At 49.5% G+C, this 27,201-nt stretch overlaps 1 protein-coding gene across 4 annotated transcripts; it reads right to left on the reverse strand.

The window, feature by feature from the left end:
* Positions 1–528: 528 nt before the first annotated feature.
* Positions 529–17,480, reverse strand: fus (FUS RNA binding protein). Of its 4 annotated transcripts, none has more exons than XM_043680078.2 (15): positions 17,379–17,480; positions 13,740–13,776; positions 13,478–13,638; positions 13,051–13,213; positions 11,076–11,368; positions 9,638–9,818; positions 7,730–7,764; positions 5,621–5,656; positions 5,422–5,531; positions 4,774–4,903; positions 4,440–4,550; positions 3,861–4,002; positions 3,240–3,325; positions 2,698–2,857; positions 529–782 (listed from the first exon to the last, which is right to left on the reverse strand). In XM_043680078.2, exons 1-15 carry the CDS (start codon positions 17,389–17,391, stop codon positions 743–745), a joined length of 1,698 nt encoding a protein of 565 aa, XP_043536013.1. In that variant the 5' UTR covers positions 17,392–17,480; the 3' UTR covers positions 529–742. The 4 variants fall into 4 exon arrangements, with proteins under 4 accessions (XP_043536013.1, XP_043536014.1, XP_087837939.1 ...); XM_043680079.2 differs by having other exon boundaries at positions 13,740–13,773; positions 17,379–17,427; XM_087981813.1 differs by lacking the exon at positions 7,730–7,764 and having other exon boundaries at positions 17,379–17,478.
* Positions 17,481–27,201: the final 9,721 nt, after the last annotated feature.

A 27,201-nucleotide genomic window follows, 5' to 3' on the forward strand; every position in this document is an offset into this window, starting at 1 on the left:
GTGGAGTCGCAGGTAGATAAGATAGTGAAGGTAGCGTTTGGTATGCTTTCATTAGTCAGAGCAGCTGAGTATAGAGTTAAGAAGGCATGTTGCAGCTGTACAGGACATTGGTGACGCTCTGTCCAGTTCCCCTCTCCATCCTGGCAGGAGGACGTTGTGAAACTTTGAAAGAGTTCAGAAAAGATTTACAAGAATGGTGCCAGAGTTGGAAGGTTACAGCTTTAGGGAGGCGCTGGATAGACTGGGACTGTTCTCCCTGGAGTATTGGAGGCTGAGGGACGACCTTATAGGTTTATAAAATCACGAGGGGCACAAACAGGGTAAATAGACAAAATATTTTGCATGACTTTCCCATACCTGGGGAATCAGAGTTTTGCTTTCCGGGGGTAGATTTCAGAGTCAGGCAGCACTGAAACAGAGCCAACCAAATTTGTTGAACAGACGTAGTCCCATGTGCATGGCTACCTCAGGGTCAGCCTGGAATATCCAATAAATCCCAGCCACCCTGCTACCAAGGGAGAGTCAGGCTTGTTAAAACAGTTGGAAGTTTAATGTCAACTTGAGAAAATACAGGTAAAATCCAACAGATACAAAAACAAAAATGAAACAACAGCTCCCCCCCCCACACAATGTAACGGTTACTACACAGCTTGCAGCACGTTCCAAACACAGTAACGGTATATAAAATAAAAAAAATTAAAAGGTACAAATCCCATATGGTCCCAATGAATATGTACACAATCTAATAGGGTCTCTCCCGACGGTCCTGTCTGTGGTCGCTCCTAGAGAGAGAGAGAGAACAAGCAGGTTAAAGTCTCTCCCAAACTGGCCAAGGACAGACTGCATCTTCAAACCAACAGCACCCTTAACACAGGTAAAGGCTCAGTCACAGGGACATGTGGAAATACAGAGAACATGGCCCTGATCAAACCAATTGGGGACCAGTCACGGTGGGGAAGAGGGAGAACATCTTCAACACCAACAGGGGCTGTGAGAAGTGTTCATACAACACGCCAGCCTGAAGAGGAGGGCTTTTGGGATTGATGTTCCTGCCCAGAGTGCACGGTCAGGCTAGTGAGATTCAGGAACAATAGACACAATCACGATTTTCAGGTTTGGTCAAGAGAAGAGAATCTTATTTTGGCTGTACACAGCTTGGTTTGACAATCTCAATCAATCAAATATTAAAAAAAAGTGCAAGAGCATTCTTATCAAGAAAAATCAGGAAGGCAAAAGAGGGAATATGAATGAGACAGCATGAGCAGATCTGGTCAAGGATTAATCCAGAGGTTTTACAAATACATTAAAGAGCAAGGCAGCAACGGGACAGAGGGAGGATAGGGTCTGTTAAAGGTGAATACGTTATCTGTGCATTGAACCCCAGGAGATGGAAGAGATGTTCAATGAATATTTTGCACCAGTTTTTACTGGTGGAGAAAGAATTGGAGTCTGGAGAATAGAGAAATAAATTGTGACGTGTTAAAATCAGTGTGTGTTCAGGTGGTCTGAGGTGGATACGTCTCCTGATCTAACGTACGTTGGGGAATAAGGGAAGAAATTGCCAGACCCCTCGAGAAATGTGTGCATGGTCTATAACCACGGGTGAGGTGCCTGATGACTGCAGTGGCTCACGTTAATAAAGGAAAAACTGGGGAAATGTTCAACCTGAGTGCCTGACTTTGGTTGTGGTCGATTGTTGGAGATGATTAGGGATAAGGTTGGTTTTGAGAGGGGAAAAGAGAGTGTCTCTCCAACTTAGTTGGGTTTTCTGAGGAAGATACCAAAAGGATTGATGACGACAGCAATAGACATTATTTATTTGGATGTTAAAATAGAGCGTTTGACAAGGTGCCCCGTGGCAGAGTAATTAGTGAAGTTGGGTCACATGGGGACTCAGGGAGAGCCTGCCTTCTAGACACAATTGGCTGAACAGCAGGAGACGTAGTAATGGTGGAGAGATGCTCTTCAGACTAGAGGTCTGTGACCAGAAGTGTTTCACAGGGAACAGTTCTGGTCTTTTGACATTATATAAATAATTAGAAGAACATAGAAAGCACAGTAAGTTACTTTGTGGAGAACACCAAAATTGGTGGCACAGTAGATAGCGAAGGAAGGCTTTCTAAGATTACAAAGGGATTGCGATCAAATGGACCAGAGAGGAAAAACGGGTAAGGCTTATACAATTAATGGTAAGATTGTGAGTAGTGTGGTCGAAGGGTATATAATCCATTGAAGTTTGTGTCAGATGTAGACAGGATAGCTGACGGCAGCATTTAACACACACGACTTCATCATCCAGTCTGGAGTACAGGAGTATAAGGTTGTACAGAGCATTGGGGAGGAAGCTTCTGGAATACTGTCTGACCCAGACGAAGGAAGAATACTATTAAAATGAGGAGATTTACCAGGAAAGGAAGGTCTTAGGTATAGCGAAAGGTGGGGACAGAAGCGTAGGCTGAGAGGTAACCTTGGACAAATGGATGAAGTCATGAGGAACAGAGGTGGTAAATGGTACGGCTGCAGGAAGTGGCTGTGACAGGAAGGGGAGTGTGGGTAGTGACAAGGTTGTGGCAGGGGAGAGTGAGGGGTAAGACACAATCAGGAGGCAGTGTGTGGAGAGCTCAGAAAACACTATCCCCACGACATATCATAAAAGGTGTGGAGTTTGCCCCGGCCCCCCCCAGCCCCCCAACGTACCTGGAATCCATTTTGCCAGCTCCCATGCCATAACCACCTCGATCTCCACCTCTGCCACGGTAGCCTCCTCTGTCACCACCTCGTCCCCTGAAACCACCACGGTCAAAGCCACCGCGGCTACCACGTTCACCACCTCCACCACGATCACCTCCAAAACCACCTGGACACAACATACACACACTGTACAGGAGCTGACCAGCATGAGGAGGAACAGCAATACCTTCCCCACACCCCCCCCCCCCCCCCGCCAAAACAACTATCCCCCCTCTCACTCCCCAGGACAGGGACAGCATGGGGTTAGGTACAGAGTAAAGCTCCCTCTACACTGTCCCTCCCCCATCAAACACTCCCAGAGACAGGGACAGCACGGGGTTAGATACAGCTCCCTCGACAGTCCCCTCCAAACACTAAAGACCCCATGACAATAAAACGGCTGCCTGTTCACATGAAGCTGTGCTGGGATTCGGCGTTCTACCACACAACCATTTAAACCACAGCACAGTGCCCCCCCCAACTCAAAGAAAGCAGGAGCCCTGACATACCCATTGGGGGTGGGCCTCCTTCAGGCTTGGGCGACTTGCACTGGTTACACTCATTCCTCCAGGAGAAGTTGATGTTGCCACATGTCCTGCCAACCAGAAAAGCAAGGTCACCATGGTTAATGATGTCAGACTGTCCGGTCACCCTGCCCCCTGCACTGTAGCACATTCCGCACCCTCCCTCTACACAGCCCTCGGAGATCAGACAGAGGCTGTGACCAATATCTCCCACAGACAGGCTGAGAAAGGGGCACCACGTTCCTCAGCAGCAACCTCCTGACTCAAAGGAGCCGACAGACTGCTCTGGAGTAGACTGGTTCAAGCCAAGGCCATCAGGGATTCACAGGAGCAAGCCCCAGGAACGCCGAGGGGAGTGGGAGACTGTTCCAGGGAGATGGGAGAGTCCTGGCCCTTTCTGGACAGAAGGATCTGATTGAGGGAGCCTGCACAATGGCAACGGCTGTTGTGCAATGTTGTACAGAAACCTGCCCGTCTTGGGTGGGTTGGGGGGGAGAAACGAGGGAGTGGGGAGCAGGGTGTCAGGTCTATCGGGGAACCTGGAGAGGGAAGCGGATGTCTGGGGCTGGTCGGTAGGATAAGGGACACTCCGTCAGGTCTACTTACGGGTTGGTGCACTTCCAGTCGCCAGCTCTTTGCTGCCCACCACCAGATCCACCTCCGCCTCCTCCCCCACCTCCACCGCCAGAGAAGCTGCCACGGGGACCACCACCACCACCACCACCGTATCCTCCACGGCCCACTGGCGCTAAACAACAAAACACACACACATACCTGTTACAACCTGAGGAAGGAGAAGCTGCCGAATCATAACCAGAGACTGGGAACCCACACCATATAATACACTCGGCACTCCTACACCTGGACAGCAGCCGCTGAATAACCCAGAGTGTGCGCTGAGATTTACACCAGGAGCCAGGCTGGCAGAGGGGCCTGGCAAAGTGGTTCATTTCAGTGAAACGCCCAGGGAGCTGTCTGCTGCACCAGCAGAGAGAGACTGCAGACAGAGCAATGCTGCATCCTCCCAAATTTGACAGGAACATGGGATACAACTGTTACGCACCGCCTGTATGACAATACCTCACCCTTGCAGCACAAGAACTGCTGGCTGCCTTTGAAGGGGAGTTTCTCTCGAAAAACCGAACAGTACATGCAAACAAGGACTTTACTACAAGACAAAACCACCTCGCCCTCCGCCGCCTCCTCTCCCTCCTCCACCTCGCATGCCCCCACGACTGAACTCCGTCCTCCGAGTGGCAAAGGAGACTTTGATCAGATTGCCATTGAACTCCTTCCCTGCAGATGCACAAGAAAAAAAAAATACAGAGACAGTAAAACACCCGAGTCACGATCAAAGGGTGGAGCCTAATCCTGCTCCTTGACCTTACGGGGACAGAACGTGGAATTTCTCTTGCTACCTGTTGTATTGTAGCAAGCTTCATCTTACAGACTACCAACCATCTCGGTTTACAGCGTTTTAGAGAGATACCAGGCAAAGCCAGGGGATGTGCTGACTCACCATCAAACCAATCGATGGCTGCTTTGGCAGAAGGAGGGTCGTCAAAGGACACCGTGGCCTCTCCCTTCAGCTTGCCCGTCTCACGGTCCGTGTAGAGGTTGATCATCGGCTGGCCAGTCCTCTTGTTCAACTGGGGGGTGGGGGAAGAAGAGGAGTGACGAGACAAACAAAAAAAAAAAGGGGTGTGGGTTCAGCTTCCAGCAAGAGACAGCAAAGCCCTCCAGAAACCCAGACCACGCTGATTCTCAGTCAGCAAGGGTAGCATGCACAGCCCCTCATTTGCTCAGACCTCCCGGTGCACGGTCTGCAAAGTTCCAGTGAAGTCGAGGAACAGCACAGCCTGGCGTAACATGCCAAATGTGCCCCCATTCCCCGAGAGCTCCTGGGGAAGTCTAACCCTTGAACACACAGACAGCCCATCCCCACCCTCTTACTCCTACTTGCAGCCAGCAGAATGGAAGCCCAGAGGGTGGGGGAAATCGAATCTAGGCTTGGGATCAGTAAAAAGGGAACATGCCAAACAGATGGTCAAAGCAGTTTGCCCCCAGGCAGTCTGAGACAGTAATGAGTACCCCACATTGGTAACTCCAGGTGCCTCGGTACAACAGCATTACCCCAGTCAGGGACTCTGGGACACAGGCGTCTCACCTTGATCACCCCAATCTGCTTGAAGAAATCGGCAACCGTGTCAACAGTCACATTATCACCCAGCCCCTGGACAAAGATGGTGTTATTGTCAGAGTTATCCTGGTCAGAGCCTGAGGAGCAGATGGTGGAGATTATTCGTTAATCAATTGTTGCACACACACTGGAAAAGGAGGAAGAGGTATGAAAAATACGCCCCTACCTGGATTTGGAGCACCGGGTCCTTGGTCTCTCGGTCCTTCAATGTGAAAAAGAAAGAAAAAAAAAAAAGAGATTCAGCAGAGAAAATAATCACCGTTCATTCAACATCAACAGCCCCGGTCACACCCCAACAGCAGAAACAAATCACAGGTAACACAACAGCACTGTCAAAAGTAACAGAGTGTATAGAGATCCAGGTGCTCAAGGCACTCATGAACAAATAAACCATTTACCAACTTCAGAGGAAAGAAAATTGTACCTGCAGTTTCCAGCAAATCACATCAGCTACATTGGAAAAAAAACCAACTCCAAACCCACAAGAAACACCAGCTTTTGTATTCCATCAAAACACCTTTTGATTTGGTTGAGTATTAAGCACACAGAACCCAAAGTTCACTTGTTTTATTAGTGTATATATATATGAGTAATGATTTAAACCACCTCGCCTCCTCCACTGATCTGTAACCAGTTTGAACACATTTGCATTCTCCATATTTAGAATTCAGAACTTGTCAGCCCCAATGGGCAAATTCTTTTTTTTAAAAAAAAACGACTTTCAAAGACCTCTTGTTGCAAACGAAACAGTGTTCCTGACACACTGGGCATTTGTCATTCATTCTGCAATACTGTTACAGCTTACATCTTTAAAACCCGTACGTTCACATGTTTTAAGTTTAACGTTTGTTTTTTTGGAAACGGATTCATCTGTTTTAGAAGCAGCCTACGCTGGTACAGAATGTGAACAGGCCATCGGATCGGAGAGCAGGAGTGTCTGCTGGTGGTGATCTAAAACAGGTCTAAGCCTTCTCGGGGACATGCCGGAGCACAACAGCACCCTGGTCAGCGAGCAGACCCGCCCCCTCTACAGTAAGTTGCTGTGGCCAGCGACTAGGTTACAGTCACACACAAAAACAAAACAGGGTGTTACTTTCAAAACACACCCTCCCCTCTCCCTATCACATACCCATCAGTCGTTTTATTGCACACATCCTTTTAAAACAAGGAATCAGGGTAACCAACCACCTTTTTCACCACCTTCACATTGCTGAGATTGGCACATGTTTAGATCTTAAACCTCATTAAAACGTTTAGCACCCCATTCCCAAATCATGGCCACTAGCCACCCAGACACAAGCCTCAGAACACATCTGCATTTGGCAACATGTCCAGAGACAGGTCGTTAGGGCCAGTGCACCCACACATACAGAATGGGAACAGACATAAGAACAAAGACAAATTTAAACGTGGCAGGATGCTCTCTTTCCCCCAGTTCAGGCAATCCCGATCTGCGCTCCAACAGGTCGTCACCCATTAAATGGAGGCAGGGCAGCAAGAGACAGGGAACCAGACTACCTCTGCAAGGGCACAGCCTCCTATCGAGTCACCCTGCAAAGCATTCTGATTGGAGCCAAACAGGCTGACCCTGGAAGCCAAGGTTAATACAGATCCACCTCTCCTCAGGGGGGGGAGGGGCCATCCAAAAAACAGGCACCAAGGCAGGGAGCGTCACTCAACCTTTCCCCCCCTCCCAGAGGCATGCCAGGCAATGAAAAACACCAAAGGGCCGCAGGGCCACGTGCACAACACATCGCAGAACCTTCTCACCAATAACCCATGGGAAGCCTGACACTGGCAATCATTGCATACAGGCCAAGATCAATGAATTAACTCAATGGAAGTTGGAGAAACTCTTGGTGGAACCAAAATCAACAACCGCTCCAAAATATAACCCATACTTGGCAGCAGTGTTTGGACCAGTCTCACATGGCAAACTAAGTACACATGGACATCAAGAATACCAGTACCCAGTTTAAAACTGGGCTGGTTTGTTTTTGGAGAAATAAAAACTAGATGACGTGCGTTTTAACGTTGCGAGCCAGGCCCAGATTGAAGGATACCACTCAGTGCCCACGTGGCCATCAGGAAGACAGCCACTAATGTGTCTCTTGACACCCACCCGTTAAGTGACATTCCCATAGGTTATATCCTGATCATGGTGGCTTTGGTTCACAGGTGGCAACACATTGCAATTTTATTTTCATATCAATACAACTTTTGTTTCACTTTTCCACTTTTTTTGCTTTTTGGAGTTGCTTAACTCTTCACTTACCACCAAACTTATTGAATCCACCTCGGTCACCACCGCTGGGGAGACAAATTTGAAGACTTTGAAGCTTTTTTCCAACGTGTGCGTGAGAGTGTGTCGTGTGTCAACTTAAGCATAAGGTTCTATGGAATATATATTATATATACGTATATCATTGTTTCCTCCTTTTAAAACCAGACCTCTTGCGACAATGGCACCGAAACCAGCTCTTTTCCGTTGCAGTTTTGTTTTGTTTTTTTTTTCCAGTACGTCAGAAAACCCTTAACTGGTCAAAATTTTCCACTGTAAGAATGTATTTGACTAACACCAAACCTTGCATAAAAAAAAGGACAATTGCAGACCTAAGCTCAAGCCAGAATTTAACCGTTTACAGCCCTTCAATCCAGTTCATGTTAAAAATAAGACTGACGATATATAGGTTTAATACAGGAATCAGGTCGTACTTTGATAAAAGGTACACCCAGTTTGTCTTTCATTACCTTGCAATTCATATCTCAAAACACAGACCATTGCTACCACAGTTTTGTATGTGTGTGTGTGTGTATGTGGAAAAGACATCTTGCAAACTTGCGTTAACCTTTGTTTTCTTTTAAGAAAAATAACCATCTGACCAGGCTAATTTGTGATGGTGTTTAAGCTACTGTAAGACATGCATTTTCTTAAACCCATTGCCCTCCCCTTGGAGCCTTATCAAACAAAAGCCAAAAACAGCAACAAAAAAATATAAAGACTTGTTATGTAAAGCTAGTGTGGAGGGTGGAGAAGTGACATAGTTCATTTCACTTTGAAACCTGTGACACACAAAATTGCAGAGTTTGTTAACATCAGAAACAAGGTGAAAGCACTCTTTTTTTTCTTTCTTTACATCTACATATTCAAAAAGAGAATAAAAGACACTTGCTTTCATTGTATACCACATACTCACCATCCGGGAACTTGGCAAAACAGAGAGACAACACCCAAATATCAATGCCCAAGTGCAGCAGCGGGTCTGATGTAACTGGTGAGCTAATAACCAACCCACGGCTACGCCTGGATTGAAACACACCCTGAGCCGGGTGAAGATGTTGGCGGGTGACACACAGGGGGAGGGGGAGGTTCACCAAGCAGCAGAGGCGGCGGCGGCCACTGGTGCCTCTGGCCATGACACCCCCCCCCCACCGCCGCAATGTCCCTCAAATCAGAGTTGACGAGTCGTCATGAGCTCCCTTTCAGTAACACAGACAACATCCCCCCCCCCCCCCCCCCCCCCTCCCCGAAATGACAGCAGAACCCACGGGCGGGCCCTGGCAGTTGGAAAATAAAAAAAAGAAAGAGATAAAACCCTCTGTGCAAGAGAAAGAATTTGGTCTCGTGTGAAAAGCCTGGAAACTGGCTGCCACTGGTCACTTATGCACCATGAACAGATGAGCACTATATATGTATATTTATGCACACAGTTACACGCACACACAGACACGTCAACGCACCAACCAGAAACAGGCTGGATGGAGCCTCAGCAGTGCTGTTTCGCCACGCAGTGATAAATGGAAACCTTTACACCACCAACAGGGAAATAGAGATGCATCAACTTTCGTGAAATAAAACATTCTTCAAAACAGGGCAGATTATAAAGACAGAAGCCCCGTAAACAGAATCTGCCCGACATCTCCCAAACTCCAGTGAAAACCGTCCAGCAGGGCCCGGTTGCCCCGTTATGAATAAATAACAATTGCAGACACAGAGTGGATGAACCTTGACCCTCAGCGGCGACTGGGAGGGGCAGCTCAACACTCCCTCCCCCAGAATTGCACAACCCACCCCCACCCCCCAGACCAAACAAAGGGAAAGACAGGTTAGTCGTCACGAGTTCATGGTTGTTGCTTCAGAACAAGCAGCAGGAAAGTGGTCGCTAGAGGTGCTGACCCTTACCCCATGCCCCCACCACGACCTCCACGACCTCCTCTTCCACCGCCGCCACCACGCTCGAAGCCACCGCTGCCACGGTTATAGCCTCCGCGGCCCCTGCCACGGCCGTCCTGCTGGCTGCCAAAGCTGCCGGATTCCTGGTTTCCGTAACCACTCGAGGGGCTGGCATCTTGGCCGTACCCACCTGCCATAGCCAGGGAGACAAAGGCAGGGTGGGGGAGGGACAGAGGGAGACAGACAGAAAAATTCCAGGTCACAAGGGAGAAACAACAGCATGCATGCTGCATCTCAACACCCACTCAGAATCCCTACTACGTGAAAACAGGCCCTTAGGCACAACAAGGCCACAATGACCCTCCCAAAAAGTATACACTCAGACCCAATCCCCCGACCACCATTACTCTACTCTACATTTACCCCTAACTGATGCACCCCAACCTGCACATCCCCTGGGCACGACATGACAATTTCCCACAGCCAATCCACCCTAACCTGCCCATCCTTGGACTATGGGAGGAAACCCATGCAGACACAGGGAGAACGTGCAAATTCCCCACACCCACAGTTGCCAGAGGTTAGGAACTGAACTCAGGTCCCTGGTAACCCAGACACCCAGCTGCCCGTGAATTCACAGCAAAGTACTCCAACCGAAGGGTTCACAGACCACTGCTAGCAGTGACTCTGCTCAGGCCCCACCCTGAAACATTCAGTCCCCACAGTCAGATCATGACGGCCAGCTGCGTTACGATGTAGAGAGCAAATGAACCCAAGATCTCGGGCCAACTCCAGTAAATTCAACAAGATTTGCGCAGAATAGAAATCAGATTGGGATAGTTTGCCGGGGGGGGGGGGGGGGGGGGGGGAAAGAAGGGGTGCAAAATCAATGTTTCCAATCAAGTTATGGACACGAGACCAGTCCATGCCAAGCATATTCCCAAACTAAAAAGGTCACCCACATCCCTCCAAAACTCTCCTATTCATGTACCTTTCCAAACATCGCAACTCCTACACTCACAAAGCTCAGTTGGATTCATATTGTCCGGGGCTTAGAAGAACGAGGTGATCTCAGATCGGATGAAAGATTCCAAACAGGTGAGGGTGTGGGGAGATCACCACCACCTCCCACCCCCCCGCCGGGCACGGCCAAACTGACTGAGGACAGGGTCCAGGCCTTTCAGATAGAGCCCAACATTCCCTTTCTCCACTCGGGAAGGTGGGGAATCTTGGAATTCTCAACCACGGAGAGAGGCAGGTGGCCTGCCATTGAAGATTTTCCAACCTGGGAAAATATTTTCCCCCTCTGAGACCTGGGAGGGATTCCAGGTCTCAGAGGGGGAAAATTCATCAAAGTGGAGCAGCTGCAGAGTGCCGATCACATGCATGAAACACCGCTTTCCTTCAGAGGGAGAGTGGGAGTGCGTCTTGAGTTCCTGAAACGTACCTCCTCCAGAGGAACCTCCACTGCCGCCGCCACCACCACCACCACTGCTCCCACTATACTGTCCTTGCCCGCCATATCCTCCTTGCTGGCCCTGGTAACCACCGCCTTGGCCATAGGATCCGGGCTGCTGGCCGTAAGAGCCCTGCTGTTGGCCATAGGAGCCTTGCTGCTGACTGTAAGAGCTTGGTGGTTGGCCATAGGAGCCCTGTTGACCATAGGAGCTCGGTTGCTGGCTGTAACCACCTCCCTGGGAGTGCCCATACGAGCTCTGCTGGGAGTTCGAGCCCCCATAGCTGTAATCAAAAAGAAATTTAAAAACGTCAGTATGTTCAAGACTTTCCTACGCCCCTCGGACTGCCTTAAAACTTGCCTTTAAACATTTAGACTAAAATGTAAATGCTGCATTATAGACCACATTTGCTGCACTAGAAAATAGACAGACAGGAAGGCTCAGAAAAAGGAGGTGGGGGGAAATCTCAAGGTATGCAGAAGATAGGGACATCTGGGCTCACCAAGTGATAACAGGATGCTGTAAGGCAATGCAGAACATTTGCCTCAGCATCGGTGAATCTGTGTGAACAGGAACACAGTGATAACATTCACAGTTGTTCCCTTGTCAAATTAACGAGTGTTGGGTTCGGACCCCGAAACGAAACTGGAATAGCAAACACTTAGTCATTAACAGTCAGATGCTGCCAATTATAATGGACCCTTGCAAGCGGGACAGAGAACAAAATAAAATCTTTGCTGACTTGAATTCAAAAGGACACCAGAGAGAGACCATTTTAGTGCTGGGGCTGCCGAGCCAGTATGGATTGAATGTATTTACATTTTGGGACTTTATGATGACATTGAGTAGCCATTACCAGTTATTAAATACAAACTCTTTAAAAGTAATATTGATGAAGCCCTAACTTCCCTGCTGTTCTTGCAGATTACTCTACAGACCTTACAGACTGTCAATTCTTATTTGAATTTGGATCACAAACTTGAAAAGAGACTAATTAACCATTTTAAGTACAACCTTGCAGGAATATTTCAGCCTCGAGTACAGAACGATTCTGTGCTTCAGATAAAAAGCAGGAATCTGCTCCCAGCTTAAAATTATTCTAAACCTAACATTGAAGAGATTCTGACACAGTCCGTCAGGACACCTATTTATGGTCAAAAGTTAGCCCTCCTTGCTACGAAGCCATTTCGAGAAACAATTGTATCAGACATGTGAGCTGTGCAAGGTTATCTTATGGACTCCCCAATTAGCTTCGCCTGATACCTCTTTATAATAGGAATTTATCTCACTAGCAGATGCTTAACTCAGCTGGGTATGTTTTACCCCACCCGATGGGATAGCTGAAGGCCGGTAGGAGTGATCAGTCAAGCACACACAGATCTGCCAATTTACTTTTCTTCCTTACAAAAAGATTCTCTTTCACTGTTATCTGTCCTATTAAGAACAGGCAGTTTTCTTTCAAACTGTAAGGAAGCCACTTTGTATCAGTACATTAGAGCAGCCTGACAGAGCACTGGAAGAGTTGGTACCCTAGGTTATTAGAACCTAGCTAGTTTAGCGTACAGATATCAATGTTATGCTGTAACAGTGATGCTATCAATGAACAAAAGGGGATGACTAAAACTAAACTAAACTGTAAGAGGTTCTTTATTACAAACTTCCAACAAGTACCATCTCCGGGACAAACTGAGAGGCTTACAGGTCGGAGTCCACAAGGGATTCCCTGGCCCATCTCACATCTGTAGTTTAACAGGACTGATGCATCAAATACACACTTCTTCCCCTGCTGGGACTGATTACACGCTGCATCATATACACACTGCTTTCACCCACCCCCTTCTGGGGCTGATTACACACTGTCAGGTACATTCACTCCTTCCAGCCCCTCTGGGTCACAGTGCGTTAATATAGACACCTCCTCTCAACCAGATATGGAGTGACGCAGACTTTTCAGAGAGAGCTCACCTGCTTGTTGAGGAGGTGGAGGTTGGCTGCTGCCCATAGTTGGGGTAAGAGGACTGCTGACTGTATGAACTCTGGGACCCCTGGGTGTTGCTGTAACCCCCTGAACTGTATCCTCCTTGGCCAGAGTGACTGTAGCCTTGAGAGGGAGGCTGACTCCCATAACCTGCCAAAACACAAAGGAGGATAATCCGTTACAAACGCACACCAGCCCCTTCAACGGTAACATCGCCTAAAAGGAAAAATTGAGCTCCCGGGGCACAGCAGCACAGGGCAACTCTGGTCAATCAACTACCCATCCAGAACCAACAGAACAACCCTGCTCTTGCAGCAGAGGGCATGGGATAATCCCACTGCTTCAGTCGCGCAGAACCCTCTCAGGGGAAGGGGGGGGCAAGATAACCATCTTCAGAACTGAACTATAGCTTACCACTCTGCGCTTGACTGTAGGATGAACTGTAGCCCGCACCCTGGCCGTACGCCGATGAGTCCCCTGACTGGCTGTAGCCACTATAGCCCTGGTGGCTGTAGCCTTGAGGTGGGGGCTGCGAGTAACCTCCTTGGCTGGACTGGGTGTTGTATGCCCCATAGCTGCGACGGCGAGAGAACAAGGACACAGGCAGGTTAGAAGGTACACATCCTGGTAACAAACACACAAGCAGCAAAAGTCGTCGCTCAACAAACAGACTCACCTCTGAGGAGCAGATTGCCCGTAGTTCCCAAGATCTGCTTTGGGGAGACGAAAGGAAAAAAAAAAAGTCAGTTTTTCTCATTAAATCAATAAGGAATATTTCAGTTCCACAGAGCACGAGAAACCTACAATCAAATACTTCAACCTTTTAGGGTTGAGATTGCTTGGATGGCTCAGGCAGAAATAGATAAACACTTGGGTGGGCAAGGATGCGAAAGCCTGTCAGGAGGTAGACTGGAAGCTGGCTGATTCATCACAGGGGTCAAAGGTTAGGCCAGCATTTAATGAACTGTCCTCTGGGTGATGAGGGACGGCAGAGTCAATCATATTGCCATGGGGTCTGGAGTCAGACAGGTCAAGGGAGATCCAGGCCTACAGGATGTTAGATGGGTTTGTCCTGGCAACCACCATAGTGGGCGTGCAGCACAGTGGTGAGCACTGCTGCCTCAGTGCCAGGGACCAGGGTTCAATTCCAGCCTCAGATGCTTGTGTGGAGTCTGCACATTCTCAGTCTGCTTGGGTTTCCTCTGGGTGCTCTGGTTTCCTGCCACAATCCAAAGATGTGTGGGGCGGGTGAACTGGCCATGCTAAATTGCCTGTAGTGTTAGGTGCATTAGTCAGGGGTATATAAAGGGTAGGGAAATGGGTCTGGGTGGACTTATTGGGCTGAACAGCCTGTTTCTATACTGTAAGGAATCTAATCTAAATTTCATGGCCATTAGATTAATTCCAGATATTTAACAGAATTCAAACTCTACCATCCGCTATATTGGGATTCCTACTCAGCTCACCAGAACATTACCTGGCTCTCTGGGTCAACAGTCTATAGATAACATCACAAATCAGAACCCCAATGGTGGGACAGGGCTGGAGGGGCTGAGTGGTCTCAACCTCCACCAGATCCCACTTCCAATCCACAACAGTGCAGGACAATAATCCCGCTGAGCAGGAATTTGCACAACTTCCAACATGACTTCCTCACCCAGGACGACAGACGTCTGTCAAAACGTGCGACTGTCCCTATCCCAACCTCAGTCACCTCCACGAGATGCCCCCACCCTGCCCCTTCCACCAGGCTACCTTATCCAACTTCACCTGAAACAGAGGCCTCTCTCTCTCTCGCGACACTAATATCAAAAGCAACGCCAAAGGAAGACCAATCTAAACCTCTGGTGCCCACCAGGGAAGAAAACAAAGTAGAGGGTCAGGAATTCCCAAAGCATCAATCAGAGGACAGCAGATACAGTAAGGGTTGCTCAGGTTGGCCTGGGCATTAGTGAACAAGGAACACCAATGAAACCTCTCCTATTTAAGGCTTACCACCCAATGCAACTTCTTAGTGAAACTCTTCTGAACCCTCTCCAATGCAATTATTCTGATGGGATACTTTGTGCACTGTGGCCTAACCAAAGGGTTATCAGAATGCATGAGACTACCTTGCATCTTGGTGATTGAAGTAGCCCCCCCCCCCAATGCCCTGTTCAACATTATTTATGTGTGCTGACACCTCCAACTGGAGAGTCAGACCACAGCTGGAAGATGAGTTGGGGCCTCTTACCTGACGGTATAGACAAATTGCTGACAACCCAGAGTAGATTCACTATGCTGAACTCCAGTTATGAGAGAAAGTGAGGACTGCAGATGCTGGAGATCAGAGTTGAGAGCGTGGTGCTGGAAAAGCACAACAGGCCAGACAGCATCCGATGGCGTTTCAGCAGAATCGAAGTTTCAGGCATAAGGGCTTATGCTGTTGCTCCCCGGACGCTGCCTAACCTGCTGTGCTTTTAGAGCACCACACTCAACTCTGATCTCCAGTTCTATCTCAGGTGATCTCAACTCAAGTGGGATCACCATGATGTAGAACATGAAACACCAATATTCATGGAATGCTTGTGGGAGAGATTTCTGAAATTACACCTCCCACCAACCCCCCAACCATGTGGGATTGCACCTGTGAATTAGAGAACCCTAAATATGGGACTAGTTACCACACCAAGGACAGACTAGGGCGCGAAGGCACAGCCTCAGAGGGACAACCCTTTAGAACGCAGAAGCGGTGGACCTTCTTCAGCCGGAGGATAGTAAATGTGGAGGCTGAGTCATTAGGTGTGTCAGACAAATGCACACATGATCTTGATGAGTAAGGGATCAAAAGTTACAGGAAGAACATATTAGCCATGAGCTAATGGCCAAGTAAACTTAATGGGACAACACAGTGGCTGGCACTGGTGCCTGAAAAGCACCAGGGACCCAGTTCAATTCCAACTTAGGCAAGCATCGAGTGGAATTTGCACATTCTTCCAGTGGCTGCATGGGTTTACCCAGAGTGCTCCAATTTGCTCCTCTCGTCCAAAGATGTGAAGCTCAGATGAATTAGCCATAGAATCTTCTCATGGAGAAAGTGAGGTCTGCAGATGCTGGAGATCAGAGCTGAAAATGTGTTGCTGGAAAAGCGCAGGTCAGGCAGCATCCAGGGAACAGGAGAATCGACGTTTCGGGCATAAGCCATTCCTGAAGAAGGGCTTATGCCCGAAACGTCGATTCTCCTGCTCCTTGGATGCTGCGCTTTTCCAGCAACACATTTCCAGCTTTATTATACACTCATTCGAGCAAGTGGCTGTGGGTTTCAGGGGAGCCCTTTACCGGCTACCCCGGGTCTTCCTGATCAAACTTGATGATATTGGGCATTCCTGGCTGTTGGGAATGGGGGGGGGTGGGGTTAAAGGCCACGAGTAGACTTCCGCTTTGCGCCCACGCCCCGCCCCACTCGAGGTAGCGCCGCGTTGACGTCATCACGCCAACAATGGGGAAGGTGGCGGCGAAGCTCAGAGACCCCGGATGTAGCCGCCATGGTCGAGGCGTGAAATCAAAGACGGGGAGGGAAAGGGGGGCGGCGGCCCACCCGCCCACCATCCGGCGCCATCCTGGCCGGGGCAGCCTCGCCCCGAGCCACCACCGGCGCCGCGGCCGCCGGGAGAGCGCGGGGGAGGCACCTGCCGCGCCAGTTGCTGGATCCGGGCGGCCGAAATAAAAAAAAAACGAGGGGCGGATGAAGGATCGCCATCGGCGCAAGATGGCGGCGCGACCGGAACCTTTGCTGCTCGCCGCGCATCCCGAAGCGCAAGCACGCTGACGGGAGGGAAGGAACAGACGGGAGGAAAGAGGGGGGCACGCATCCTGGGTCGCCGATGTTGCCGCCGGACACACAAAGAGACGAGGGAGACAGAGAGAGAGAGAGAGAGACGCGCGCGCGGCGAGGGCAACAAAATGGCGGCGGGCCATACACGCCGCCCCCACCAGAAACGTTGCGCACTTTCCTCGCCGTCGCCCCAGCGACGAAATTAAAACCCGGCCATTTCGCGAAAACACACCGCAAGGTTTCGCTTTAAATTTTCCGACCCTCCGAAGGTTAAAGAGGACGATTTAATTCAGAAAATGGCGCCGCCCGAAAGGGAAATGGGAGGCCCAACAAAATGGCGGCCGGCTTGCGAAAAAAAAAACAAAAGTAACGGACGCCCCGCTGAAAGAGTGTCCCTTGCCGGCGACCGCCGTCCGAGACAAAGCGGGCGAGAACAGACAATTTTTTTTTTTTATTTTTGGCCGCCCATCTATTCATTTCCCTCCCTCCTAGTCCTCTTACCATTGGACGCCATCTTCCCTCCTCTCGCTCGGAGCTCCGGCTCCGACTGACCGTCTCCGCTGCGAGAGGGGCCGGGTCTACCCGGAGAATGGGCGGGGCCTCGGACGCCACGCCCCTCCCCTTGGATCACAGCAAAGGAGGGGGGGGGGAAGTGGGCGTGACCTTCAAAAAGCTCAGCGGGCACTCCAGCCGCCTTTATGTTATGATTTCCCCCAACTGAGTGTTCCTGTATTTTGTTTTGTCGGAAAATCGCAAGTGGCCCCCGACCCATTTCCCCCTTTTTTTTCCCGGCATTCTCTGCACTCTGCATTCATCCCTCCCTCCATGGAGTTGGTACAGTCAGCGGGAGGGGGGCACGTGATCTCCAGGCTTCGCGGACAAAGGACGGGACCATCTCCCTCCGCTCCCCCAACCAACACCAGGGAATGGTGCAGCCGGCGGGTCCCCGGTCTAGAATCGGGGGGAGGGGGAAGAGAAACGTTGAAAAAGGAACCTTTCGAGAAGGGTCACGTTGGATTTCGCAGCCCTGCTCAGAAAGATCTTAGTAACTTGTCCAACATCATTTGGAATGGGGGACCCTCGTGTCGAGTGATGCTTTTAACGAGAGGTCATGCCCGTTCGGTTGCAAACGCCCCCCCTCATCAAAACGGGATGGACGATTCCAAAAGTGAACACGCCCCCCCCAACCTCCGAGGCAGAAGGGAAGGACTCGACCATTCCCCGCGGAGGAGGAGGGGGTTCATAAAGAGTCTTTTCAGCGATATCCACTCTTAAAACCGTTTTAAGAAGTTGCACCCACGGGACATCATATATGCATTTCGGAAAATTGCCTTTTTGCCTCTCCAAGGTTTCGAATCGAGCACCGGGTGTGGGATTAAGTGTGCAAACGACCAACGACACCCCTCTCCATACAAACAGAAAGAGCTGGGGGTTCCCCCGAGGGGAGAAGCGGCCCGCAGAGGAAGGGGGCGGGGCTTATAGGTCACCGAAAGGTCACGTTCCGTGTCTGTATTTTATGAATGAATTTGGCGCGCAATGAACTGTTGCCATCTCTGGGCATAGCCACGTCCCTTTCCTTATGGGTTTTGGAATGGGTGGAGGTCAAGGGGGTTACCCAAGGGGGTTAAATGGGGAGAAAATTCAGAAGTCTTAAATCTTAGAGATGTACAGCATGGAACAGCTGCAACATGACCTCCCAACTCCTACTCTGACCAGTAAAGGAAAGCCTACCAAACGCCTTCTTCGCTATCCTACCTACCTGCGACTCCAAGGTCTCTTTGTTCAGCAACACTCCCCAGGACCTTACCATTAAGTGTATAAGTCCTGCTAAGATTTGCTTTCCCAAAACGCAGCACCTCGCATTCATCTGAATTAAACTCCATCTGCCACTTCTCAGCCCATTGGCCCATCTGGTCCAGATCCTGTTGTAATCTGAGGAAACCCTCTTCGCTGTCCACTACACCTCCAATTTTGGTGTCATCTGCAAACTTACTAACTGTACCTCTTATGCTCTCATCCAAATCCAAACCATGGCATTTATTTGGAGAGCTGAAAATGTGTTGCTGGAAAAGCGCAGCAGGTCAGGCAGCATCCAAGGAACAGGAGAATCGACATTTCAGGCATAAGCCCTTCCGCATTTATTTGGAGAGGACTTGAATATAAAAGCAGGGATGTACTCCTGAGGCTCTATAAGGGCCAGGTCGGACCATATTTGGAGAAGCGTGCACAGTTTTGGGTCCCACACCTCAGGAAGGATGGACTGGACGTGGGGGAGGTCCAGAGGAGGTTCATCAGAATGATCCCAGGAAAGAACAGCTTAACATTTGAGGAAAGTTTGAGGACTCTGGGTCTATGCTCGATGGGGTTTAGAGGTTGATGAGGTTCTAGTTGAAACACACTGAATATTGAACGGCCTGGACAGAGGAGATGTTGGGAAGATGTCTCCATTGGCAGGAGAGATTAGGACCCAAGGGCACAGCCTTAGAGTAAAGGTTAGATTTGGCCGTGCTAAATTGCCCATTGTGTTCAGGGATGTGCAGGTTAGGTACATTAGTCAGGGGTAAATGTAGAGTAATAGGATCGGGGGAATGGGGTGACTCTTCGGAGGGACAGTGTGGACTTGCGGGGGGCTGAAGGGCCTGTTTCCACACTGTCGGGAGTCTACGATAAAGAGAAGGCCTTTTAGAAGGGAGATAAAGAGAAACCTTTTCAGCCAGAGAGTGGGGAGTCTGTGAAATTCATTGCCACTGAAGGCTGTGGGGGCCAGGGTCACTGAGTAGATTTAAGACAGAGAGAGATAGGTTCTTGAAGATCAAGGGCTACCGAGAGAAATGGGGAGAATGAGGTTGAGAAACTCATCAGCCATGACTGAATGGCCTAATTTCTGCTCCCATGTCTTATGGCCATCCTGATACCCAGTCCTTGAGGGGGGGGGGGGGGGGGGGGGGCATTGGTAGAGGCATCAACCATCTGCACAGTTGCCGAAGCCACAGATACACACTTCACCCGGTGAGAGTCAATAGGTGAAGGGAGAAAAGCGAGCTTGAGAGAGAGAGGGAGAGAGACGGCCAGAATGGCCTCCTCCATCTTCCTTTGGCTGTTCTCCTGCGGCCGGGGGGGGGGGGGAGCTCCGGAACTAATTCCCACCGTATCACATCCTTCTGGATTCCGCCGGAGAGAGCTAGGGTGGTGTTGGAGCCATCGGCCAGTGGTCTTTCAGGAGTCCCTGGGATCAGACAGGGGGCGGAGCTTTGGAAGGTGGGAAAGTTAGCACCTCAAGAAGGGAGGGGGGGGGGGGCAGAAGATGGGAAATGATAGGAACAAATGATGGCGGGAATCTGTACTGAAAACAACAAATGCTGGACATCACAGCAGGTCAGGCAGCATCCGCGGAGAGCGAGTAAGCTAACGCTTTGTCCAGGTTGGAGGGGCTGAGCTACACGGAGAGGCTGAATAGGCTGGGGCTGTTTTCCCTGGAGCGTCGGAGACTGAGGGGGTGACCTTATAGAGGTTTATTACGTCATGATGGGGGGACATGGATAGGGTAAATAGACAAGGTCTTTTCCCCCTGGGGTGGGGGAGACTGAGGGGGTGACCTTATAGAGGTTTATTACGTCATGATGGGGGGACATGGATAGGGTAAATAGACAAGGTCTTTTCCCCCTGGGGTGGGGGAGACTGAGGGGGTGACCTTAGAGAGGTTTATAACATCATGAGGGGGGACATGGGTAGAGTAAATAGACAAGGTCTTTTCCCCCTGGGGTGGAGGAGACTGAGGGGGTGACCTTATAGAGGTTTATAACATCATGAGGGGGGACATGGATAGGGTAAATAGACAAGGTCTTTTCCCCCTGGGGTGGGGGAGACTGAGGGGGTGACCTTAGAGAGGTTTATAACATCATGAGGGGGGGACATGGGTAGGGTAAATACACAAGGTCTTTTCCCCCTGGGGTGGGGGAGACTGAGGGGGTGACCTTAGAGAGGTTTATAACATCATGAGGGGGGACATGGGTAGGGTAAATAGACAAGGTCTTTTCCCCCTGGGGAGGGGGTGACCTTAGAGAGGTTTATAAAATCATGAGGGGAACATGGATAGGGTAAATAGACAAGGTCTTTTCCCCCTGGGGTGGGGGAGACTGAGGGGGTGACCTTAGAGAGGTTTATAACATCATGAGGGGGACATGGATAGGGTAAATAGACAAAGTCTTTTCCCCGGGGTGGGGGAGTCTAGAACTAGAGGGGCATAGGTTGAGGGTGAGAGAGGAAAGATATAAAAGAGACCTAAGGGGCAACTTTTTCACCCAGAGGGTGGTACGTGTATGGCATGAGCTGCCAGAGGATGTGGTGGAGGCTGGTACAATTGCAACATTTAAAAGGCATCTGGACAGGTATATAAATAGGCAGGGTTTGGGCCGGGTGCTGGCAGGTGGGACTAGATTGGGTTTGGGATATCTGGGTCGGCATGGACAGGTTGGACCGAAAGGTCTGTCTCCCTGCTGTACATCTAGATGACTGTAGAGTAGTGCAGCTAGATTCTCTGGACGTGTTGTGTCTGGGTTTTTTGGTTAGGAATCGGTGGACTGTGTTTATTGAGTTAAAATACCTTCTCCCCAGCCCCAGCCCACCCTCCCGTTTATCTCTCCACCCTGGAGCCTCCCTGTCTTCATCCCTGATGAAGGGATTTTGCCCGTAACGTCAATTCTCCTGCTCCTCGGATGCTGCCTGACCTGCTGTGCTTTTCCAGCACCACTCTAATCTAGAATCTGTGTTTATTGTTCACCCGTTCTCCCTGAATACTCTGTATAAGTATTTTTCTTTTGCTGCTGGTAGTTCCTGGGTGCTGCAGTGTGTTGTGGTCCATTTAAATAATGTCTTGATGCAGCCCCGGTTTGTGGATGTAGGGAATAATCGCTCCTGCAGTTGAATATCTGGTCTGCGTGCGTTGCTTTCCTGGAGACGCGAGTCTGAAGATCTCCCACCCGCATGAGGTGCTGGACTGGGGGGGGGGGGAAGCTGCTCAAAGGAATAACAGCCCTTGGTACGGGGGGCAGGGGGGGGGCAAGGTACTGGCACAGACAGAGGGTTGGTTGGCTGGCAGAGTTACCGGAATGGCAGCCGGTGACTTGCGGAGTTCCCCAGGAGGGTCAGCGTCGTGACCACAACCCTTCACGTGATACGTTAACGATCTGGGCGGGGTGGCACACAGAGGGAGCGGGCAGGCCGCAGAAGGGCTCGGCTCAGGCCGGGAGAGCGGGCAGAGAAGTGGCAGACGGGCTACAAGGTTTGGGGGGGGGGGGGAAAACGTGCGAGGTGACGCACAGAGGCTGCTTTCAAAGCGGGGAGAGGTTTCGGAAATCTGGAGCGCGAAAGGGGGTTTCTGAGACCGAATTCAGGAATCCTCTGAAGGCAGGTTCGGTTGGCGGTCAGGAAGGTAAATGCAGCGTTAGCATTCTTTTCCAGAGCGCGAGAATACAAGAGCAGGGGTGTACTGCTGAGGATGTATACGGTTTCTGTCAGACCACATTTGTGGGCAATTCTGGGCCCTGGAGCTGAGGAAGGGTGTGCCGGGCTTTGAAGGGGGCCCAGAGGAGGTTTACAGAGATTGATCTGAAACACAAAAACTGTGGCAGCTGATAGTAAACAGGCTGGGAGGTGTGGAAATCTTTATCGAACCGGGTCAGTCACCCCACGTCTGCAATACCTGTGTGCAGTTTCGGTCCCTGTGTTTAAACAGGGCTGGGTCTGCAGCCAGGGCCATGCAGTGCAAGAGAAGAGCTGGATTGCCCGAGGTTGATTGCTGAGGAGAGTTCGACAAATTACACCTGGTTTTCTCTGGAATTTAAAAGGTGAAGGTGTGACCTGATCAAAGGTGTCTATGTGTGTCTGTGTGTGTGTCTCTATGTGTGTGTGTGTGTCTCTATGTGTGTGTGTGTCTGTGTCTCTATGTGTCTGTGTGTGTCTCTATGTGTGTGTGTGTCTGTGTCTCTATGTGTCTGTGTGTGTCTCTATGTGTGTGTGTGTGTGTGTGTCTCTATGTGTGTGTGTGTGTCTCTATGTGTGTGTGTGTGTCTGTGTCTCTCTGTGTGTGTGTGTGTCTCTATGTGTGTGTGTGTGTGTCTCTATGTGTGTGTCTGTGTCTCTATGTGTGTCTGTGTGTGTCTCTATGTGTGTGTCTGTGTCTCTATGTGTGTCTGTGTGTGTCTCTATGTGTGTGTGTGTCTGTGTCTCTATGTGTGTGTCTGTGTCTCTATGTGTGTCTGTGTGTGTCTCTATGTGTGTGTCTGTGTCTCTATGTGTGTGTGTGTCTGTGTCTATGTGTGTGTGTGTCTGTGTCTCTCTGTGTGTGGCTCTGTGTGTGTGTGTCTGTGTCTCTGTGTGTGTGTCTCTATGTGTGTGTGTGTCTGTGTCTCTGTGTGTGTCTCTATGTGTGTGTGTGTGTCTCTATGTGTGTGGCTCTGTGTGTGTGTGTCGGTGTCTCTATGTGTGTGTCTCTATGTGTGTGTGTGTCTGTGTCTCTCTGTGTGTGTCTCTGTGTGTGTGTGTCTGTGTCTCTATGTGTGTGGCTCTGTGTGTGTGTGTCGGTGTCTCTATGTGTGTCTGTGTGTGTGTGTCTCTGTGTGCGTCTGTATGTGTGTGTGTGTCTGTGTGTGTGTCTATGTGTTTTTCTGTGTGTGTGTCTGTGTGTGTGTTTGTGTGTGTCTGTGTGTGTTTTTGTGTGTGTCTATGTGTGTGTCTATGTGTGTGTCTATGTGTGCGTGTGTGTCTGTGTGTGTGTCTCTGTGTGTTTGTGTGTGTCTGTGTGTGTGTCTCTGTGTGTGTGTCTATGTGTATTTGTGTGTGTGTGTCTGTGTGTGTGTGTTTGTGTGTCTAACGGGGTGTGTTAGATACACTGTCCTTTCCCCTCTCTCTCTCTGGGACAAGGGTGTGTTAGATACACTGTCCTTTCCCCCCCCTCTCTCTCTGGGACCGGGGTGTGTTAGATACACTGTCCTTTCCGCCCTCTCTCTCTCTGGGACCAGGGTGTGTTAGATACACTGTCCTTTCCCCTCTCTCTCTCTGGGACAAGGGTGTGTTAGATACACTGTCCTTTCCCCCCCTCTCTCTGGGACCGGGGTGTGTTAGATACACTGTCCTTTCCCCCCTCTCTCTCTCTGGGACCGGGGTGTGATAAATACACTGCCCTTTCCCCTCTCTCTCTCTCTGGGACCGGGGTGTGTTAGATACACTGTCCTTTCCCCCCTCTCTCTCTGGGACCGGGGTGTGTTAGATACACTGTCCTTTCCCCCTCTCTCTCTCTCTGGGACCGGGGTGTGTTAGATACACTGTCCTTTCCCCCCTCTCTCTCTCTCTGGGACCGGGGTGTGTCAGATACACTGTCCTTTCCCCTCTCTCTCTCTGGGACCGGGGTGTGTCAGATACACTGTCCTTTCCCCCCTCTCTCTCTCTGGGACCGGGGTGTGTTAGATACACTGTCCTTTCCCCCTCTCTCTCTGGGACCGGGGTGTGTCAGATACACTGTCCTTTCCCCCCTCTCTCTCTCTGGGACCGGGGTGTGTCAGATACACTATCCTTTCCCCTCTCTCTCTCTGGGACAAGGGTGTGTTAGATACACTGTCCTTTCCCCCCTCCCTCTCTCTGGGACCGGGGTGTGTTAGATACACTGTCCTTTCCCCCTCTCTCTCTGGGACCGGGGTGTGTCAGATACACTGTCCTTTCCCCTCTCTCTCTCTGGGACCGGGGTGTGTTAGATACACTGTCCTTTCCCCTCTCTCTCTCTGGGACCAGGGTGTGTTAGATACACTGTCCTTTCCCCTCCTCTCTCTCTGGGACCGGGGTGTGTTAGATACACTGTCCTTTCCCCCCCTCTCTCTCTCTGGGACCGGGGTGTGTTAGATACACTGTCCTTTCCCCCCCTCTCTCTCTCTGGGACCGGGGTGTGTTAGATACACTGTCCTTTCCCCCCTCTCTCTTCTCGGGGACCGGGGTGTGTTAGATATACTGTCCTTTCCCCTCTCCCTGGGACCGGGGTGTGTTAGATACACTGTCCTTTCCTCTCTCTCTCTCTCTGGGACCGAGGTGTGTTAGATACACTGTCCTTTCCCCTCTCTCTCTCTGGGACCAGGATGTGTTACAGTCTGTTGTGACGATAGGGGTGTACTATACAGTAAGAGAGTTAAAAGCAAGCAGCTCTACCTGACAGCACCCAGTGTTGTCATTAAGATGCAGTGTAACATGTGATCCAGCAGCTAGGCTTGTTGGTTGCCTGGGAACAACAAAATCAGGCTCTTATTCGGCCAATCAGTTTAAATTATAGCCCCCAAAGAAATACCAATCTCTAATGCAGTTTGAATTGAGTATATTGATAATCTCAAAAGCTAATGAATCAATCTGATATATGACCAGGGGAAATGGAACATTTGGGAGGAGAACTGCCAAGCCACCGGCATATAGAGTCTGCCCAAGAAATAGCTCTCTTAAAGGTACCTTTATCGATCCGTGATCTGTGAATCATAATCCCTAAGAAGAGGAGAACGCACAGGAAGATCCAAATAGTAAATTCAACAGCTGGCTGGTTTTGAAAACTTGAGTTTTTTTTGTTAATCTTAATCTTTGTGGGGGGTGGCTTAGCGGACTAGTATTGTAGAGGGGAAAGGTCAAAGATAGATGAGAGGAAGGAGTTGTAAATTGTTGTTCGTTAATTATCCTCTGTTAGACTTACATAAATAAATTTGTTAATTTTGGCTTTAACTCGTTCTTGGCCTCTTGAATTTTCACAGATGGGGATAATTTCTTTTCTGTGTTGCTGGTTTTAGATTAAGCAGGAGGGTTTAACCCCGTGTCGTAACAGTGTTGGGGGCACGTCCCTAGGAATTGAAGGGTTTAGGGAGATTTTGTCCGCGATTTGAACAGTTTGGGATTCGAACTGATTGAGACAGATTTCCGGGTATGAAAAGTCCCAGTAGATGTAAACATTTGCAGGTTCGTGTCCCAGATCTTTCAATAAAACGTGGGTGAAACGATTTGTTTAATTTCAGTGACTTGTAGTTGGTTAAATTGAATGTGAGGGAAATGGCTTTTAGAATTGCTAATGAGGTTCTGGGATTTGAAGGTGATTCTCAAATTTGCCAAGCAAGTTTGGAAGGCAGGACATTAGAATTAGCAAAGATTTGAGTTTAACCAAGGAGCAAAGTCAAGCTGAAATTATCAGGGAATTACTCAAACCCTTGAGTGTGTTAAAGAAACAGACAAGTGCAGGAGAGGTAGAAAAACTTCATTTACAATTGAAGAGAATGGAGTTAGAAGATAAACAAAGAGAGAGAGAGAAAAGAGAAAGGAGAGAGAGAGAAAGAGAGAAAAAAGAAAGAGAAAGGGAGTGGGAAGAGAGGAAAGAGAGAGGGAGTGAGAAAAAAGGAGGGGTGAGAAAGAGAGGAAGAAGAGAGAGAGAGAAGGTGATTAGCTGAGCAAAGAGAGAGAGGAAGGGAGAGCAAGAGAGAGAAGGGAAAAAGAGAGAGAGAAGGTGCTTAGCTGAGCAAAGAGAGAGAGAAGGAAGGGAAAGAGAAAGAGAGAGGAAAAAGAGAGAGAGCGAAGGTGCTTAGCTGAGGAACGAGAGAGAAAGAAAGAGAGAGGAAAAAGAGAGAGAGAGAAGCTTCTTAGAGCAAAAGGAGAGAGAATTTGAACTTGCAACGTCAGCAAACTCAAGTTAACAGGATGGAGATTAAAACAGAAGGTGATGATATGTATAAATGTGTCAAAACTCTGCCACGTTTTGATGAGACAGATGTTGAAGCCTTCTTTATTTCATGTGAAAAACTGGCTCGGCAGATGGAGTGGTGCGAGGATTTATGGGTAATGCTCGTTCAGACTAAACTGGTTGGCAGAGCTCGTGAGGCCTTTGTCATGTTGTCAAATGAGGAGTCAAGAGATGACAAAGAGGTCAAACAGATGATTTTAAGTGCTTATGAATTGATAGCAGAAGCGTACAGGCAGCGGTTCAGAAACATAAAAAAATGAACCAGGTATGTTGAGTTTGAAAGAATTTAACATTGATCGATGGGTGCGTGCTTTAAAAATAGATAGGACCTTTGTGTTTCGATGAGAGATTATTCTGCTAGAGGAGTTTAAAAACTCACTTCCAGTGATGGTAAGCATTCACGTGGAGGAACAGAAAGTTCAGTAAGTGAGAAGGGCAGCAGAATTAGCAGATGAGTACATGTTGGTGCCTAAGACAAGCTCCCGGCCAGAATTTCGTCGTGTGAGGGATAGAAGTTGGGAGAAGGGGAGATCCTACACTAGGAAAGCAAGAGTAGGGAGCACTGGGAAGAGT

Source organism: Chiloscyllium plagiosum, unplaced genomic scaffold (genome assembly GCF_037043375.1).
Source record: "Chiloscyllium plagiosum isolate Xiang-an unplaced genomic scaffold, Cpla_swu_hap1 HiC_scaffold_41, whole genome shotgun sequence".
NCBI classification, from domain to species: Eukaryota; Metazoa; Chordata; class Chondrichthyes; order Orectolobiformes; family Hemiscylliidae; genus Chiloscyllium; species Chiloscyllium plagiosum.